The sequence below is a fragment of the Tachypleus tridentatus genome, chromosome 6, assembly GCF_004210375.1.
Source record: "Tachypleus tridentatus isolate NWPU-2018 chromosome 6, ASM421037v1, whole genome shotgun sequence".
Classification (NCBI taxonomy): domain Eukaryota; kingdom Metazoa; phylum Arthropoda; class Merostomata; order Xiphosura; family Limulidae; genus Tachypleus; species Tachypleus tridentatus.
Window position 1 is genome coordinate 127,696,609 of NC_134830.1, and position 20,105 is coordinate 127,716,713.

Sequence of the window (20,105 nt, forward strand, 5' to 3'; positions counted from 1 at the left end):
GGTAATAATGTCTTCCACTGTCAACAAGCCTTCAGTGGTCACACACAAAATTGGGGTAATGCAGGCAGCATTACCAGAACCTCAGGAGAAGGTCATATTCATAGTAACTTGAAAATTCATACTAATTCTTCAGATTATTTTTTTTCCAGTTATTTAGTGCCAATGTAGCCTGAAATTAAAGTTAAAATAAGCTAAAAAAGACACCAAAGAAAGTTGACACTGTGAAAAGTAACTCCAAACATAATTAAGTTTAATATTAAAGAAACATGCCTGTTAAAGACAGTACCTAAGACAAGAATGAAGTTAATTTTAAGTGCAAGTGGTTCTGGGGATCTATTGTACATGAAAGGTTTGTCACCTTTCTACAGGTGAAGGGCTATTGTCAACAACAATTGCATCATGTCCTAGCATATTATAGCATGGGTCTTAGGTGGGAATAGCTCAAGAATAGTGGCAAGTGCAAAATCTAAGAAGTAGTTAGTGTGTGCAGAGAAGTAAGCATATTATTTTAGAATTTTTTAAATACAATTTTATATATAAGCTAAGTAAAAAATAATGATCAATTGCTACCTTAATCTCCAAATCCATACTTGACAAATTTGAAGACACATAAAATGTGTTTTCTTTATATCTTCACAGAAACCTTAACAAAACTAAATCTCTATATACATATAAAAAATATTGGAAATACAGTTTTTCTCCAAAGCCCAAGCCAACAGAAGTAAGAACTGAGAAAATTCCTGTTTGCAACATAAGTGATCATAGTATGGGGGGATAAGAATTTGTATATTTCTATTGTACCACATTGTTTTTTTTTCTGAAGTTTACTTTTATATAACATTGTACCTCTTGAAAATTTAAGCAGTTCATCCATGCATAAAAATCTACCATTGGCAAGCCAGTCAAGATTCTACAATAGTAATGGTTGTAGAAGATGTTAAAGAATGCAGAAGTAGCCCTAAATAAGCAAAGCTGTAGTAGTGGCAAGAATATTGTAGAGGTCATAAGCACATTATATGATTATGTCAACTGAATCTGGTAAGTGAATAAAGAGGGGGCATGCTAATCAGGCTCAGATATGGCTCAGTCCATGGAACTGACCTCATAACTATTTTTTGCTTGCTATAGTTTTCATGCTACAACTTGTAAATTTGTAAGCATTTGCTAACAGCATTTGATAGATTATTAGTAAACACTTCAATCCTTTCATACGCAAAATATCAATTTTTGTATCGAGTCTTTAGATTTGTTAAGTGACACTTTGTTCTTGCCTTTACTTTTTCATTTCACCTATCTCACAAGCAAAATAATTTTCATTTTAAGACTAAAAATACTTTTATGCTACCTTCAACATAATATGTGACATAAAAATTGATACTTAGGTGTGTAGATGTTCTCTTTTTAATATATATATATATTTAAATTAAAAAAATGAATAATGTATATTACTAAAAGTTGAATTATAATAAACAGTTTGATGCCAAACTTGCTGACATAAATTAATGAAATAGTTATTCAATAAAATTTTGAACACAAGTCAATAAATGGTGACATGGCCTTTGACCTATGACCAACGTGGAAAGGGTTAAAACCAACAAGATCTAGGAAAAGAATAGCATCAACAAAGAAGAAAAGAAAAGACTGGAAATAGAGAGAATAAGAGCATAGAAAGAAAAAGGAGAGACCACAAAGAGAGAGAATAAGAACACAAAGAGAGAAAGAAGAAACAAAACACTAAAAAGGAGGGACTGGAAAAAGAGAAAGTAAGGCTACAAATTAAGATGGCCAAGTTCACCCAAGAGAAAAATGAAGAACCCAAGAATGAGAATGATGTTATGGCCAGCCAATGCAAGCTGCCCAAACCTGATGAATAGAAAAACAAGGATACTTAACAGGAAAGGTATGGAAAATTTGCTCAAAGTCAGAACTGGAACAAAGGTGAGAGGCCAGTCTGTCTCAGCTACTTCTTACAGAAAAAGGCTTACAAGTATATTTAGGTATGATGTCACAAGATGCCATGGGCTATGAAAAGTGGCCTTATTAAAATAACATGAACTTACAAAGTAAGGTTTTTGCTGGAAGTTCAGAAAATCAAACCTGACACTGGAGAAACTGTATTTTAGTTTATGGCACATACATATAGTAATACTCCATAAGACAGACTGGCACAACCAAGTGTGAAAATAGTTTTGAAAGACTGGCACTTCTCACATGCAAAGGCCTACAAGTTTAAGTAGGTATAACATCACAAAACATTCTATGGACTATACCAAGTTAAAGTGGTCTTACTGAAATGCTATGAATTTCCCAGGGAAGGATTTCACTAGAAGTTCAGGTACAGCAAACCTGACACTATAGAGAATGGATTTCAGTTTGTGATATCCCTACAGCTATATTTCATTAGATGAGCTAGCGTATCTAATGAAGGACTAGCATATCTACTAAAATGTGAACAGTTCATGATCATGTGTTCTAACAACATGTCTCTATTCTTAAAAGAAAGAGCACCAAAAAACTTGGCTCAAGCTATTAGAGCAGTATATGTAAGTAAGAAGTATAACTGAATAGAATAATCACTCAAAGTCAAAACCATGAAAGGCTGACCAGAGGTGGGAAGCCATCAAAGATGACAAGAAAGCAACAGACAAAAAGAAGAGATGCTATACTTTTTATAAAATGGAGAACCCTGCAAGTTAGTGCAAGTCTGTCACTAATAAGCAACAGTCTGCTTAACATAAAGTAGCTGGAGCTACCTACAAAGATGGTACTGTAAAAATAGAAGAAAAAAGCAAATGTCTCCACAGATGCTGCAGCCAAAAGAAATAAAACAAAGAGAATTCATCATATTCACAACAAGAAGGAAGTCTTATCACCATGATTAAACAATTCATGATTGATGATGAACTCAAGTTAGGAAGGAAATGGGTGAACAGTGCAAGTAGTGAGTGGAGTATATGATAAACAATGAAAGGGTCAAGAAGCCACAACATGCTAGTATGAAAAAACTATGTTGGGGCAAAGTCTATGAAAGTCCTGTGAGACACTGAGTGAAGCTGTGAGAATTACTCATGTATCTGATAACCAAATGATGGGCAAGAAACATTTGTGTATGCTGATTGAACAGATAACAAGAAACTTTCTCATAGATATGATAACAATGGACACTCCATACTATGTGGGAAACCTTGAAGCCATGTCTGTGAAGTCACTTGTCTACAATATGATTGTCAATATACCAAGAAGTAAAAGTTTGTAGAAACTAGGCAGAAAGAAGACTGATGAGATACCTAAAGTCACTACAAGAGTTATGGGAAAGAAAAGCAAGTAAGAAATTAAGCCTCTGCAAGTCCAAAAGGTAGGTCTACAGGAACTAAAGGAAGCAAAGAAGAAAGACCCTTAACTATAGAAACATTGAAATTGAAAGAGCGGCTTGGAGAAAGACAAACACAAGTCAAAGGGGAAAATGACTTACAGAACAGAGAACCAGAATGAAGTGCTGTGCAAAATCTATCAAGGGAGTTGTGCTAAGGAACTTAAAGATATCATGGTACTACCAACTGGATTTAAGTGATAAATTTGGTTCCTAAGTCCATTGTAGAAGAACATCAAAGAGAAAGAAGAAAGCATACAGAATCACCAGTAGGTTCCAATGGCCAGGGATCATCAGAGATGTGACTACGTTATGCAAGTCATGCAACATATACCATAGGACAATACCTAGAGGAACTGTAGCCAAGGTATCACTGAGTGAGATGACTCTCAAAGATGAGTTGTTAAGCAAAGTAGCTGTGAATGTAACCAAACAATTAACACCTGTATCCAACAAGGGCAGCCAGTAAGTACTGACAACAGTCAACTATGTAACATACTATTCAGAAGCCATAGCACTGCTGAAGATCTCTCAGAGAGTAGCAGAAGCCATCCTGGAAGAGTTCTACAGAGTACATTTTCCAAAAGAAGCCTTGAATGAGAGGGACAAAGTTCATCTCAGAACTGATGCAAGAGGTGTGCAGACTCATCAGTACTAGGTAGTTCTTTTAACACTCTGTAGAACTTCAGTCACCTGGGGAAGATGACTGATGAAATGAGAGCAACTACAGTATACTGGATCTAATCCTGTCTGAATGTATTAAGAGCCAAGGTGAGTAGATGATGAAACATATACCAAAACAAAAGAGGTAATTTGAAATCAAGAAAGGAGTCAAGTGCTTCTTGTGGAGGAGAACCACAAAGAAAGGAAAAAGCACTCAAAATTTGAGAATCAAGAGAACATTATTTAGAAAGAAATTGTGTTAGGACTGAAAAGCTGATCTGCAACAAGGGCAAAAGTATCTGGAACATGACACACCAGGAGACATGTCAAGTGTGTGGGTTCAAAAATGGATGTCCACTGTCTACCACAAAGGGAACAAAAACAAGTTCCCTCTTGGCAAGTGATATAAGCCACCACCATGAATGAACATGATGAGTCAAATCTGAACAAAAGTAAGAAAGTGAACTAAATCATGTTGGACTGCCAAAGTGCCAGGGTGGTAACATGATAAGACCTTTCATCCATAGATCATTGTCCTGAAGCCTCCTGCTGATTGACCCACACCCCTGACTCTGAAGAAGAGCATCAGGGAAGAAAGCCAAATTCAGAGAAGGGGGAGGGATAAGTAAACCCAACAACGTGGGGGATATGTTTAACCACCAAAGCACATGGTCAGAGAGGGAAAGAGGAAAGTTAAGAGGAGAATCCAAAAGAACCTTACCAAAAGGTCATGGGTTGTGCAGCATCTCTTGAAGAGGTCACACAGATGATATTTAAAATATTTGCTGTAAACTTAGGACTAATTTCCCAGAAGATAAAAATCTACCTGATGACTTATATTCCTGAGGGAATAGCATGATGGAACATGCCTGCAGTTGTCAACAGTAAGAATTTAATCAATTTTATGTGGATAACTGACACTGTTGAACCAGATACAGCTCCAGACTTATACTTATCTCTCAGAATTTTTCACTGCAAATGCTATATACTGATTATGAAAAGTTTTTCTCTCGAGCCTTGAACAAACTGTTATTAACTGTTGCTGAAACATTCACACTTGGATTTATCGTTAAAGAGTACATATTGACAACTGTGCTCATTTCTTTGTTTACGATCTTACACATATTTCAACCTTTTCAGCGGTTTTTAGCAGATACATATCTATTAAAACCACTTCATACTAACACGTACCTTAATGCTTACTAAGTAACATTTAAACTTGTACTTATATAATAGAATGTCCTTGAAAAGCCAACAATTAAATTTCTAAGGATTGTGATGCAGCCTTTCAATCACAACTAGATTCACATTGTTCCTTGTGGGCATACTGTGCTTACTTCTACCTTTATTGGATTAAATACTGATGTAACAATTTGAGATTAGTTGGATGACAACTTAGTACATTATAAGGTGCCTACACATCACTGTACTCTGGTGGAGTTCAGTTACATAAGATATATACATGCATGAAATTCTTGCAGGGCTACATATATGTGTACTAAACTTTTTAGCCACAAGCCAAAGATTTGCTTCAAAACTATTATGTTTACAAAAAGAACATTTCAAGTTCAACTACATGACAAAACTTGCCAAACAGCATTACTACTATAAATTATCTTCATTTTACAGAACCATCATAGCTGTTAACACACTGTTGACCCTTGATGCAAATAACATTATTTCTTAAGCTTTATATTGCTTTAACTCCATCAATTTCTTTTAAAGCTAGGAGGAAATGTACTATTTCACATTCATATATTACATTACATGAAACAACTAAAATAAACTCAACATTTGAAATAGTATGATAATGATCTCTGTTGGTGTTACTACAGCCCTAATATAGAACCTATTTTAAATACGATATCCTTGGTTTCAATAGTTACAGCATCCATACATGACTTGCAATCCAAAGATCTCACTATAAAAAATCATATTACGAAGTACATATTTCCCACATAAGTTAAAATAAGACTTGTTTTATCAAAAATGAAGCAAGATTAGGTCTCCATCTGTATAGAGTCCAAAAATTAAGGGTCTGTGTCCTATATATCCCAGCAATTGTGCAGACATGCATTCCCACAGTACTTGCCTTCACTCTTTTCTCACTGTTTACCTAGTTAATGCCAATACCACATGCATATTTTAGTGAAAATGAATACATTTTAATGATGTTACATAAGCCAAATCACAAGGAAGGACTGCATTAAAAACAGCAAATCCAAACCTCTAATTAATTATATTAGTCTGTTATAACTTAAAAACTAGCTCCAATTGAAAAAATCTCATGGTACAAACTATAATGTGGGATTATAAAATGTAATCCAGGTTTTGGAGGTGACTGAAAACGTATGACCCACACTCGTGATACACCAGTCGTAACCTCCATTTGCTAGTCTCACATAAAGAAAAGGAATAGCTATAGAAATAATAGATATTGAAATAGAAGTTTGGAAAGCGAGATGTAAATACTCAAGCCCATAATGTCGCATATCTATAGCACCCTTCACTGCCTGCAGTTTCTTAATTTATTTACCCCAAATGATAGTACCTTATTTTTCTCATTCTTATTTTTCTTCTTTATTTTGGAAAGCAGTCATCTTCTCACAACAGTCTGCAAGCAGTGAAGGGTGATACAGATGTGGGATGTTGTGGGCTTGAGCACCCACATCTTGCTCTCCTAATTTCTATTTCTATATCTACTGTTACTCTTTTGTTTCTTATGCAAGACTGGTGAATGGAGGTTAAAACTGATAGATGGTGTATTTCCACCATAATGTGGCTCCTACTTCTTCAGTAACCTCCAAAACCTAGGGTACATTTTAAAATCCCACATTGTAGCTTGTACCTTGGGATCTTTTCAATTAGTGCAGTATTTTTTATTTTGGCTTGTTTTTTAAGTTATATATATATATATATATATGATACTTATAATTTATCCAATTCTATACTTACATTCACACCCACTTCCTGCCATGAGGATTTTGTCATTCGTGATATGCTGACGAGCAAACCTTACAACTTCCACTCTTTCCTCTTCACTCAAATGTGCAACTTCACCAGTAGAGCCTTGTATCACAAAGCCTGCAGAGTTATCAAAAAAATCAAAAATTAATATGTGGATATGTGTGGAGAGATAAAATTGTACATAAAATGTGGACATCAAGTCTCTATGTATTAATCAATGCAGAAACTGATAAAGTTCCAACAAACCTGAAAATTAACTCCTTAGACCCAAGTGGATTTACCTATTCAATGGTGAAAGCATCCAATAACATTTGTCTCTCTTTGGCTGAAAACTAATCTAAATCATGTCATTATTCACAATACTAAGAAAACTGAAGTTTTATAAAGTCTGATAATAGTTATTAGGAAATCATAAAAATATCTATGGCAGAATGCACAAAACATTATGGGTTTAAAGAGATGAACTACAATAAATAAATAAAACTAATATGTAAAATTACAATACTTTGGACACTTAAATTGGACAACTTAATATATGTTCAATTTTGAGTTAAAATGCATCACAAAATCTGAAATGTTACAATGGATCATTAAATTGGGTAAATTACAATATACAACTAAATACAGATTAGATTACTATCTGTAACTAAACAAATGATGTCAGGTATTATGTACAAGCTGGATCTTGACTTGCTAATGATATATTTCAGTAATAAATAAACAACACACAATCTACTTGTTTTAAAATAATACATTAAAACAAATCAAACACACACACACATATATATATATATATATATATTTGACAAAACAAATTATTATTCTTTCTCTCTTATTATAATACAATCTGTGATAATCTCACTTTAAGAATCACCACTATAGACTCTTTATGGCTAAATTTACTATCACTCTCTCAAACTAAATGTTTGATGCATATTTTTACCCCAACAGAGGTCTAGAATGTTAAAGACATGAGTAAATATTATGATGCAATAATATAACAGTCACCAGTTCATAACTACTGATCTACACAATACATGATTCATAGTTATGTAAAGAAACATGCAATAAACTATCACTTCTAAATATAACTAATTTTAACACTTGCACTATATAAACTATCTAAATCATAACAGTTGCATTAAATTGAAACAGTCATGTATATCTAAAATAGGTTACTATACACAACTAACTGGAGGTAATCTAAAGCCCAATGAGGCACAACAGGAGAAAAACATCAGCCTTACAACAAAGTGAGAACTTGTGTTGACTGGTTCTATGCCAATCCAACACCAAACCAAACTTCTGCACAGAGATGAAACGAGATGAACTAACTACACAGACACAAGACAACCTACTGCATTCTTTGGATTTTGTCAAATTCAAGAGACATCCTCCATGGTCTGCCACCTTTGCTTCACAAAAAGAAAAATTTGGGACAAAAGCATGGTGGAGAGACCAGAGAGGCTCATCATTATAAGAAAATGAACAGGTAACCAGGAAAACCCTACTTATAAAAATAGGTCAGCACTATGTTTGAAACTAGGTATGGAGGTTGGGCAGAAGTTCTCTGCTTGTTTTACTGATGTCATTCCAGGAGTGGATACAGCTGGGATTAGGCCTCTTTTTTTTCTTTTCTTTTTGGAAAATAAGTGCTGCAAGGAAACCTCAAGTGGTTTTGTTGAACACCCTTTCTCATGGGTGAGTGTTATGTTGGACTAGAATAGCCCTAAACTCTTCAGATTTTGGTAAATATATATTGTGAGAGGCAACACTTACCACTGAGTAAGATTTTGTAAGGGACTAGAGAGCTCTGTGAAAGGAGGATAAGAAAAAAAAAAGAGAATTATCCAGTCATAGATGGTTTGTGTGGCAATAAGGAAGAAATGGACACATAATGGAGACAGTGTGTAACAAAGATGTTAAAGGTTTTTCACATACCAGCCCAAACAACTTTCTCCAAAGGAAAACAGAACACAGCAGGCAATGAGTGAGGTAGGTGATGAATTTAATGGGAGTACAACTGGAAACTCAATCATGCTTCTTCATCCAATGAAGAACATACTAAACAAATAAGCTGTCTAGGACCCATCCCGTGTCAGTAACAAAAGAAATATCATAAGCTGATGAAGGATTTCACAGAAGAAGAGACAGGATTGGGAACCATGAAAGGAAGGAGTGTGGGACACATAAAAATGGACTACATGAGCAAAACAGAGGAGACAATCAAAATCCCTACAATAATAAAGATGGGAATGAAAGGAAGAGATATAGTGGCAAGTGTTCCATTAACCTATGTACTTCAGACATTTTAGAAAGAAAATCATAATCCAGATAGACAAGGAAACAGGCTGCAAGAAAAATCAACGGTATATACATCAGAACACCAATGACCACAGACAAAAATACATTTTAAGAGACAGACATTACAAGGAACAGGAATCTACAGGTTCAAATGGAGATAGGGTAAGGGTATATAGAACAACATTAAGGATCCAATTAGGCAGGTTAGAAGCAGGATGAGGGATGGAGAGAATAAAGACCCAATTAAACAGAAACACCAGAAAATAGTCAAAAGAGCAACCTTATGATCAGAAAAAGTTGAGATAGACCAGTTCTGTTTGAAAAGCTACATGAAGTACAAGGCTGAATAAGAAGGGAACAGGAGAAGAACAGAAAGGGAGGAAGTCAGAAAACACAGCAGAGGAAATCCTGATTGGGTTAGCCAACAGACACAACAAGGAGTGTCTGAAATGAGGGAGAGTACTTAAAAGAGTAGACAAATAAGTAAGCACAAAGGAAGAGCTTGAACTATTCCTGACTGAACATATTCACCATCAGTGCTGATGTAGACAAAACAGGAGACCTGAATAGGGGAAGTTTGGTACTGTCATAAATCTCTCCAGAAAATGGATCCCTAAAGAGCTTTCATTGATCATGTGAAGTCCACAGTAAAAGATGTATATGCGCATGCAGCAAGGAAATAAGGGATTCCAAGAAAGCCCAAGTCTCCAACAAATAGAAAAACTCTCACAGGAAAAGAAGGAAAGGATAAAGTTGTCAAAACTAAATCCTCTATGGCTCATAAATGCAGCAAAGAAGGCTATGCCTTGCTTAGAAAGAAGAGAATAACACATCCATAAACCAGAAAATATGCAGGTCAGAGATGAAGACTTCCCCACCTTGACTAACCTACCTAAATGAGCTGCCTCCTGAAGAAGAGTATAGTGATGGGGGTCCTGTTGGGATGGAGCTAAAAGAATTCAGTTATCCACATAACTGTGGAATCTCAATTCCAAGATGTGATTATGATGATCAAAAGCATACACCATACAACAAAATAAAAACATATGGAGCAGACATCAAGTCAAAAAACAGCTTGGAACTGATAAACTGGACTAGACAGATCAAAAACAAGTCTGAATGTTAGGAATGTGAAGATAAGCATAAGAGGCATCAACCTTGGTCATCCAAAGCCCCAGAGAAAAAAGCCATTTGAGGGTGAGAAAACTCATCATTGTAAACTGAGGAATGGCAAGAAACTGAAGAAAATGAGGCATAATGAAAACTGGATGTCAATTCTTGGTTTACTTGAGAATGACAAGGAGATAGGAATAAAATCCTGAAGAAGGGTGAAAAACCTTTTTGACAGCATATATGGCCAAAATGTCTGAGGCTGCTTTGAAGAGATGCTGATGAGAAACAAAATCCCCAGGAGAAGGAAGGAAATGAGAACAGGAGACAAAGTGCAGGAAAGTAAAACAAAAGGTAAAGCCAACCCAACACACAGAATGCACGATCAGCCATAAAAAAAATCCATAGACCCACAACTCAAGCCAAACAGATCCCCACTGTTCATTAGCCTAAAAAATAGTTACTGATGACACTGTTGGTGCTGAGACTTACAAGACAGAAGAAGAATTGATTGAAGAGAGAAATGGAATGGAGGAACAAACATGGAATGGAAAAGTGTCAGGAAGATGGGAAACAGATGACAGAAAAGAAGCTTGGGAAAAACAGGAAACAAGAGTAATCAAGTACAAAGTGTTGGTACACAGCTACTGGTCATGGCTAAAAAGAATCAGGTATCACACCAAAAACCCATAGGCAGAAAGAAAAAAAACCAGACAAAGTTTGCTGACATAAAATAATGGTAAACATATTTGAGCAAGAATGGCATTCCTCCCCAAAAAACCTAGAAAAAAGTAACCAAGTGAGAAGGGACAAGGCTGAGGAAGAAAACACACCAATGCAAAAAAGAAAGAGAATAACTGTTACACAAAAAACCCTCAGAGAGGAATGGTAGATTGCTTCAAAAAAGAGCAGAATGAAGGGTAAATAATGTTAAAGGATTGTGAGGGTAAGGCAAAGGCAAGAAAACTGAGCTCAAGAAATACTAACAGAAAACAATGAATCAAAGCCTCATGCCTGAAGAAGAAACTCCAGTGTCTGGAAGTCCAAGAAAATGGCTACAGCTCAAATACAAGTAAAGGTATATGTGCTGCCAGACAAGGAGGACAAAGAATACTGATATCAGAGTGAAGTTGAGACAAATAAGTTTTCAGCATGGATTCACATATCGGGAGAAGGGAGGAAAACAATATTATGTATAAGGAGCCAAAATGAAAAAGTTAAAGTATGGGATAATAAGAAAGAGCAAAAAAGAAAAAAGTAACACATCTGAGAACAACAGTATTACAATAATACAGGATGCCAAAATAGATCCACATCTGCACTTGGAGAACTGTTTGCAAATTTAGGCAACAAGAAAAGGGTGTCTAAAATTCATGTCTTCATGAACAAGGATTATAGGAGAAGTCCATGTCAAGGCCTGAAAAAGGCCCAGGCTGCATGTAATGCTCCCCCACCCCACACATGCACAGTAACTGAAAGACAAAGCACCTGATGCCTTTGTGGTAGTCTGTCTAGAGTGAACAATATCTCTCTGTAATTGATTGTTTGGAACATAAAGGGTTACAGTGTCTGCAGAAGAAGAGCTATCTGAAAAGAAAAAAAAAAAAAGTTTCAAAATGGTTGGTTTTGTAGATACTTCAGAAATCTCATACAGATGAAAAAAGATGTCTTAACATAAAAATGCCAAATTGAGAAGTAGTGATTGAAAAATCAGTACAGAATGAGCCAGCTGGTTTAGGAGGCAGTATTGCACGTCTACTGAAGGAGGGTTACTGCCCATTTATTTGCATGCAACAACACAACAATGTTATATGGAAGCACATGAGATTAGATAAGAGCCTCAAGGCTAGTGTAGAGCAAAAATGTTCACAAACAGAGAGAAGCACCAAATCATGAAAAATATGTGTGAGAGTAGGTTATGTATAGTGTTAGAAGTCATATATATTTATCAGTAGTGTTAGTATAAATCTAGTTGGAACTCCACCAACATCCTTGGTTACCTCTGTTTTAAGCTACAGTTCCTTACAGTATGGATCTCTAGCACTGTTAAACCATGAACAGGTGTAATCATTCATGGAAAGTTAATACATAATGCTTTTGAATGCTTTCCATTTTTCATGATGAGAGTTGTATAACTATTACCATTAATTTCTTTAAAAAATGTTTAGTACTGCATTTTACACTTTTCTTTCTACATTATTTATTTAAGAACACTATTAAAACTGACTCTAGTCTAAACACTTGAAACAAGTTGAGTTTCAGTACAGGAAAATTATAACTTTGATACAGTATATTGCCTTTCACATAAATAACTGGAATCCCACACTGAATAGGTGAAGAGACCAGTGCAATTGAAAGAAAGAAGTATCCTTCACAAGGATCTGAATGGCACTCCTTAAGAGGAGACAGTTAGAACCTAAGATTTAATGTGGGGGACTGCACCACTTCTGAGTCAAGCATATATTTTGCTCATAATAGAAAGATATCAAACATAAGGGCAGAAAACAGAGGATCACATCCAAGTGGGAGAGAACTAGGGTTAGATGGTGATTTTAACTATATAATATTTATGTGACCATATTCCAGAAAATATAAAAGTGGGTAAAATTAAAAGGATGTGTCCTGAGTGTAGAGTTGCTAGAGCACAATGGACCATAAGTGGTACGTCAACTAATTTCAACACCTAAGTCAGTGGGAACTGACATCCACGTGGGGGTAGCATGAGGATCATACTGTCAGTAAGTCAACAACAATTCAAAACCCAGCCTCCAGGGTTCAAACTTTCATGTGAGGGTAAGAAAAAGGATCATACCAATGGAGAATCAACTATAATCCAAAACCCAAGCCACTAGGTGCCAACATCACTTTGGGGAGGTAGGAAGGAGGATCATACTACCAACATGTTGACTATAATTTAAACATGCCAGCTACATGGTAGAAGTCAGAAAGAGGACCATACTGACTTCTCTTCAAGTTCATAAGGCTAGAAAAAATAAAGAACCAACAGACCCAAAGTGGGACACATGTTAATTTAAGAAATTGATAAATCAAAGAACCCAACATCTAGTATTGAAATGAGGTTTTGCAAAGTCATGTACAGTTTAAATTTTGTTGAATAGTCAGCATGATTTCACTATATTAAAATCTTGCTTTACTAATCTCTTGACATTTTTGGAAGAGTTTAATGTAAATGAGGGTATGAATGTGAATTTGGTGCATCTGGATTTTCAGAAAGCATTTTAAAAGATGCCACATAAAAAGGTTTTTTTAAATAATTATCTCATTAAATGTGAAGGATAGGTTGGTTCATTCTACTGAAAACTGGCTAAATGGAAGAAGGAAAAGGGCCATTAAAAATGAAGTTCAGTTAAACTAAATTAATGTCATAAGTGGAGTATCTCAGGAATCAGTGTTAGAACATTTGCTGTTTTTTATTTACAGTGATGATATACAATTGACTTATTTAAGTCTATTGATGACATTAAGACTTTTGTTGTTACTAGTTTGGATAAGGATCCTGCTATTATACAAAAGTATTTTGGTCATTTGGTGAGTTATGTAAATATTGGCAGATTAATTTTAATTATAATAAATGTGAGTTAATTTATGTGATGTGAGACACTGTAATTTGAATTATGAGCATAATTCTGATGGAAATAACACTAACAAAGTAACAGGAGAAAAGAATCTTGATGCTCTGGTTGGTCAGCATCTTTAGCCATTCAAGGAATGTGCTGTTACTATTAGCAGAGTAAGTAGGATTTTTGGGTTATATCTCTGAAGTACTGAATATGAGTCTACAAAATCTATAATGTAATTGTATAGGTCATTAGTTAGGTTTTATTTAGTGTACTGTATTAAATCTCAGAGTCCTTATCTTATGAAGGACACTGAATTATTTGAAAAGGTTCAGAGATGAGTTACTACCTGTCACACAAATATAAATCTTAGGATGGGAATCGCCTTCAGCTGAGACAGTTTTATTTTTCTAACAGGATGGTTGGCTTGTTGTATAGGTCACCTTAAGATGTGGTAGGTCGAGTTAACATAAGGGAAGACTTGACAAATACTTAACTTATAACAATTGTAAATTATTTTTATTTTAAAATTTAGATCAGTGGATAGGATGGCATAGGTGGACAAACAAGTCTTTTGTTGTTCTTAAAACATATGTATATGTATGTTGGATGTTTATCAAGCCATGTGTCAATACAAAGTTTTTATTAACATGGGAAGCTTGATCTTTCATTCTATTATGTGATGTTTCTCAGCAGACTTGTGTTTGCACTATACATTAGTCTAAGAAAGAACCCAAATGAAAATGCTAAACCATGACCAGGTGTAATCATTCATAGAAAGATAATACATAATTTTCTTATTGAATGCTTTCCATTTTTCATGATGAGAGTTGTATAACCATTACCATTAATTTCATTTTAAAAAATGTTTAGAAGTGCATTTTACACTTTTCTTTCTACATTATTTATTTAAGAACACTGTTAAAACTGACTCTAGTTTAAACACTTGAAACAAGTACAAGTACTTTTACCAACTACATATTCATCAAAATATTTTGATGTTTTGATACCAGTATAATAAAATTTGGCTGAGACATCTTTGCAGGTTATTAGGTTATGATAATATTTTAACATGGAACTTAATTATTTATTTGAAACAAAATATCAAGATAGACATCAGCTGTAAGCCTAAGAGCTTATAAATACTTTTAAGTTTAATCCTTCCATTAGGCTCAAGACAGACAGTTCATTGCACAGTTTTGTGCTTAAATCAATCAAGTAATAACCACACGCTTCTTTAGATATATCATTTCACACACTGCTCTCATGATAAACAGATACCTTGCACAATATAGATATGTAAGACAGGTAAGAAACAAAATACAATTTATGTCTCACATTTCATTTTTATAAGATGTGTGAAATGCAGCCACTCATTTTACGATAATTTTAAGGGTGTCCTTCAAATCCTTGTGTTACTTCATGTATTTGTGTACATTATGTGCACACCCTTCCAGTCCCACAGCATCTTTAAGAAGTCCAATCTCCATTCTAAATCTTAGACCTTTAACATGCTTAAAAAAAATCCTTGCTGTTAATTTTATCATTATCAGAATTAATATCTGAAATTTCAAAATAACTTCTATCATGAATATTATCTGAGTCTAACGAAGTTTCAATAATTCTGTACATCACAGTATTCTATTTCAACAAGATTCCCAAGTTTATCAGTTTTGTCCTCAATATTACTAACATTTGAATTATAGTAACTAAGCTTATAACCATCTTACTGTATTTATCTTTAAATGTGACAAACATAGTTTTAAAATTATGTATTTATGTTCTGACATCATAGCCATACACTGGAGCTATTTCAATGGAAACTATATTGCAGATCTACAATTAAAACATATGATCATCAGACAGAGCATGACCAAATGTGTCATCAAGAACTGTAATAATGTACTGCACATCAAAAATATATATACAAGCTCTGTATGATTCTCTGTACACTATAGATGTTGTCAAGAGATGGTGAAATAACATTTTTCACAGCTACCTCCCAGCCAACACATTCTACCAGTACTAATGTAATTTTACTTATCTACTAATACAATCTATTTTTGTGTACTTACCCCGAAATGGAAAGTGGTTCCATTTTTCCAAATTGTCTTTCAGATCAGTATACGAAATTTCTTCATTGCTCTTGAATGGTGTAGTGACTGGGGGGAAAACACCTGCCATATCAAGAGTTTTTACTTTCGAAGAAAAATTAATTCTTTGATACATTCTATTGAGATTGACAGTATTCGTCAGACTTTCCATTCCAAGAAATTTCGAATGTCGTGCACTTATGTTTGCAAAATACTTTATATAGTTTAAACTTAAATTCATATTAAGCATGTTTATAGTAACTGTATATCTGTAACTTTTATCAACTAACGAAAAACACAAGACAAAAATTTGAGTTATAACTGAGGTATCTCTAGAGATTATAATAGATCAACTCTGAATTTTAACTTCAAAATCTTTTATCTATCTTGCGAAGTAATCCCATGTAGTAATTCTAATAGTAAACACTAAAGTTAATGTCGTCGGTAGGACCTGGCTGCTGTATCTCGTCCCATTTAGTTGGTATGTGTATTCACATGATTTAGATCACAAAATCACACCACTCTCACGTACCTAGTTTGTCAGCATATCCCAGTCTCTGAAAATCTCAGGGTCCAAAACCTGACCTTGTAAACAAGAAAAATGCATAGCGTGAAAAGTGTAGGTGCATATATATAAAGAGAACATTAACACTAAGAGTAAGTGGAATAAAAAAATAAAAAGAAGAGCTGCATTAAAAAGCAGCAAATTCAAAACCTCCGACCAACTGTAGTTTGCTATAACAAAAAACAAGCCGAAACAAAGATAGAATAAAAACCGCTGCACCAGTTGAAAGCATCCCAGGGATATAGAATGTAGGTTTTGGAGGTGCCTGCTAGACCCACATTTTAGTGATGATACAACGTCTATCAGTCTTAACCTCCATTCGCCAGTCTCACATAAATAAGAAAAACAAACAAACAATAGAATTAGAAATAGGAGAACAAGATGTGGGTGCTCAAGCCTACAACGTCCCACATTTGTGGGAAAGTGACTGCTTTCCAAAGTAAAGAAGAATAAATAATGAAAAAATAAGAATAGTGCACAACCATTTGGGGGTAAGTAAACTTACCTCTTATATATATATATATATGTGTGTAAGATTGTAATGGATTTACTGTTATACATTTATTTTAATATTGCGTTTGTTTCAGTTTGATGCATGTGACGTATGTTGTTGAATGCGTACTGCACAAGTCTCGCCTGTTCTTTAAATTTGTAGAAGATTCTCGAGCGTAAGAAATAAAAATGTACAATGTATGTAAGGTACAAGTGATTACCAGCACTGTTGCTAATAGTAATTGCATATGGAATTTTCCATAATCACGCCTAAAAGTTTATAAACTGACGCGCGAAAATACAGTAAAAGAATATTGTCCGTCAGCTACAATCAGTATATTACAAATCTCGGTAACTATAAGTGCGATTAAACTTTATTAATCGGAAATTACAGAATTTAACCAAGGTCGTTTACATATTTCGAACATTATAAACAGTTTAACTTCAGTGAATTAACTACGAACGGTAGTATTTCTACGAGGACATGAGATATTATGTTCCTATGTGAATATTAAGCTTGTAAGTGGTGTTAGGCCAAACAAGAATAAAGCTAGCTATTATTCTCGTCAAGTGAAGTGTATCTGTTTATCAACATAAAAGTAATTTGCGCCTCATGGACCAGGACCGTTGTTAAAATATTTAGTTCCGTGATACGTAACAATACATATTTACATAGTTATGTAACGATAAATTAAACTAAGGAATTACATAAACGATGTAAACAGTTTCGAAATTAGGCTCACATCTTTTTTATTAATTTTTATTTTCTTTAGAATAGTAACGTGTATAAGTATCATTACAGAAAAGATTTTTCTAAAGACAAGAATCTCTCTAACGTCAACGGATCTACGAGATATTTTCAGTTAAACATAACAGAATTTATATAATATTCTTAGATTCATTGATTCCCCTCACAGTAAGATGATGGATAACTGCATAAATGTAGCTAAATCTAACACAAAAAGACATGACATAAATTTGTACAAAGCCAGGCTTTACAAACACGACCAATGTTATTGGTACAACATGAACAAGTTCTCGCAATGCATTGGAGAAAGATACATGCGTGATATTTATTTGTACATGCTCTCGCAAGAGTTGAGGTTTACTAAGCTAAGCTTAATTAAGATGTAGACGTTTCAAAAGTTGTTAACGTTATTCACAAACTATCCAAAATTGAAGTTGGAGTTGTTATTTAAGTCTTATTTCTAAGTTGTTACAGACTGAGAGAAATTGCATTATATACTGGAAAAATACAATATGCTAGTTCCTTTCAGAATGCAAGCGCTACCCATGGTTCATAGAGCTATTTTCACTATCAACAAATGTTGTGATGTCGCTAGAGTATCACTGAAATTAATTTCTAATACAAAATATCAGTTCTTGACTGTAGAGTCTGTTCTGCTACAGTAATCCTTTGTCACAAAACACATTGCCACAAGTTACAAATGAAATTTTAAATAATCTGAATGATTATACAATAACACTAAAAAGTTACATCACAAACAACACTTACTGGGTATAATAATGCACGCTTATACAAGCAACAAGAACAACTTTTTTAAAGTATCAAAAAGGAAAAAAAAAGTCTTCATTAAAGCAACACATGGTACAAATAAAAATATAAATCCTCCCTTTGATATTAAGATAGATAAAAAAACAAGCACAGATACATCAAACATTTTAACTTAATATGTAGTACAAATTATACATTAAACATCAACAAAAACTTTTAAAGAACATAGAAAAAATTAAAAAATTCAAAGCAGTAAAAAAAAAAAAGATCATGCACAATGCAAAGTGTGATATTGTACCAAAATAAAACAAAAACTCTTCACTATTCTTCAAATTGCATCAAATGACAGAACAGAAATAAGTAACAATACACTTAAACCAAAATGCATAAAACAAAGTCTTTACTATTACACAACAGCAAAACATAATAAAATAAAATATTTACTCATACATAAGTGCACTATTAAACATATCTTTACAAATATACAATACGACTTAATACCTTCAAAAGGTATATGACCACGACAAGCTAACAAAAAACCATTTATAAATCAATATGTATCTGTATGTACAATATAGAAAATGCAATGACAATGTCACCCTTTACACATACTTACAATAAATTATATATAAATTATAAAAAAAAAAAAAATCATTGACTAAATTAATATATGAAAGAACCTCATGCATTTATTCTAGTTGATAGAGCAACTGGATCTACACACTTATACAAATCCCAATAGCAGGTCTTGTGGTGAAGCTACTGATTTGCAGTATATCCTGATGATTTGGCAAATAATTTCTCAACATCTTGCAAGAGCCTTTTGAGTTCTTGCCAGATCCTTATGTAAACAGTGTATTGCTTCTTCCAACTGCAAATGAGGTTCTTAAAACTTCTCTAGATAATTTTTACCATTGTAGAACACCTAAACCTTCATCAATATTGTTTTCTGCTTTTGGCAGTGGTGCTGTAGAGTTGTTATCTGCTGAAGTGATTTTAGTTGAAGGTTTAGTGGATAGCTCCAATTGCAAACCTTGGGTGTTCAACCATTTACTTAGCACCAAAACCTATATCAGTTTCATAGGGCTATGATTCTTAATAGTAGGTGTCTGTGACTTGTTTGCAATAAATTTCAACAATAAGTGGACAGCTCCTATAAAGAATTATGGCTTTATAAAAAAAATGACATAGCTGACTCAGCCAGGACTATACAGTGGTAAACAGTAATAAAAGAAGATGTGAACGACAGCAAAAGTAAACCTATATATGTAAAAGTGTAGTGGTGTGACAATAGTGTAAATATTGCAATCACACTATATAACCACATTGATTGATTTTGATAAATGGATAGGGAGAGGTGAATAACTTGGGCTAAAAGATGGTACTCTACAAGAGTTTGTTAAACAACAACAAGAATTAGACAGGATGAATGTAGGCAGAGAAGATA

At 34.1% G+C, this 20,105-nt stretch overlaps 1 protein-coding gene across 1 annotated transcript in view; it reads right to left on the minus strand.

Moving 5' to 3' along the window:
* Positions 1 to 19,304, minus strand: part of LOC143253619 (4-hydroxy-2-oxoglutarate aldolase, mitochondrial-like) — a 79,623-nt gene extending 60,319 nt beyond the window's left edge. Inside the window, exons 1-2 of the mRNA XM_076507755.1 lie at positions 16,068 to 19,304; positions 6,989 to 7,117 (exon numbers count right to left, since the gene is read on the minus strand). Coding sequence (XP_076363870.1) covers positions 6,989 to 7,117; positions 16,068 to 16,335 — 397 coding nt within the window. The 5' untranslated portion in view covers positions 16,336 to 19,304. The remainder of the gene's footprint in view (positions 1 to 6,988; positions 7,118 to 16,067) is intronic.
* Between the last annotated feature and the right edge of the window lie 801 nt (positions 19,305 to 20,105).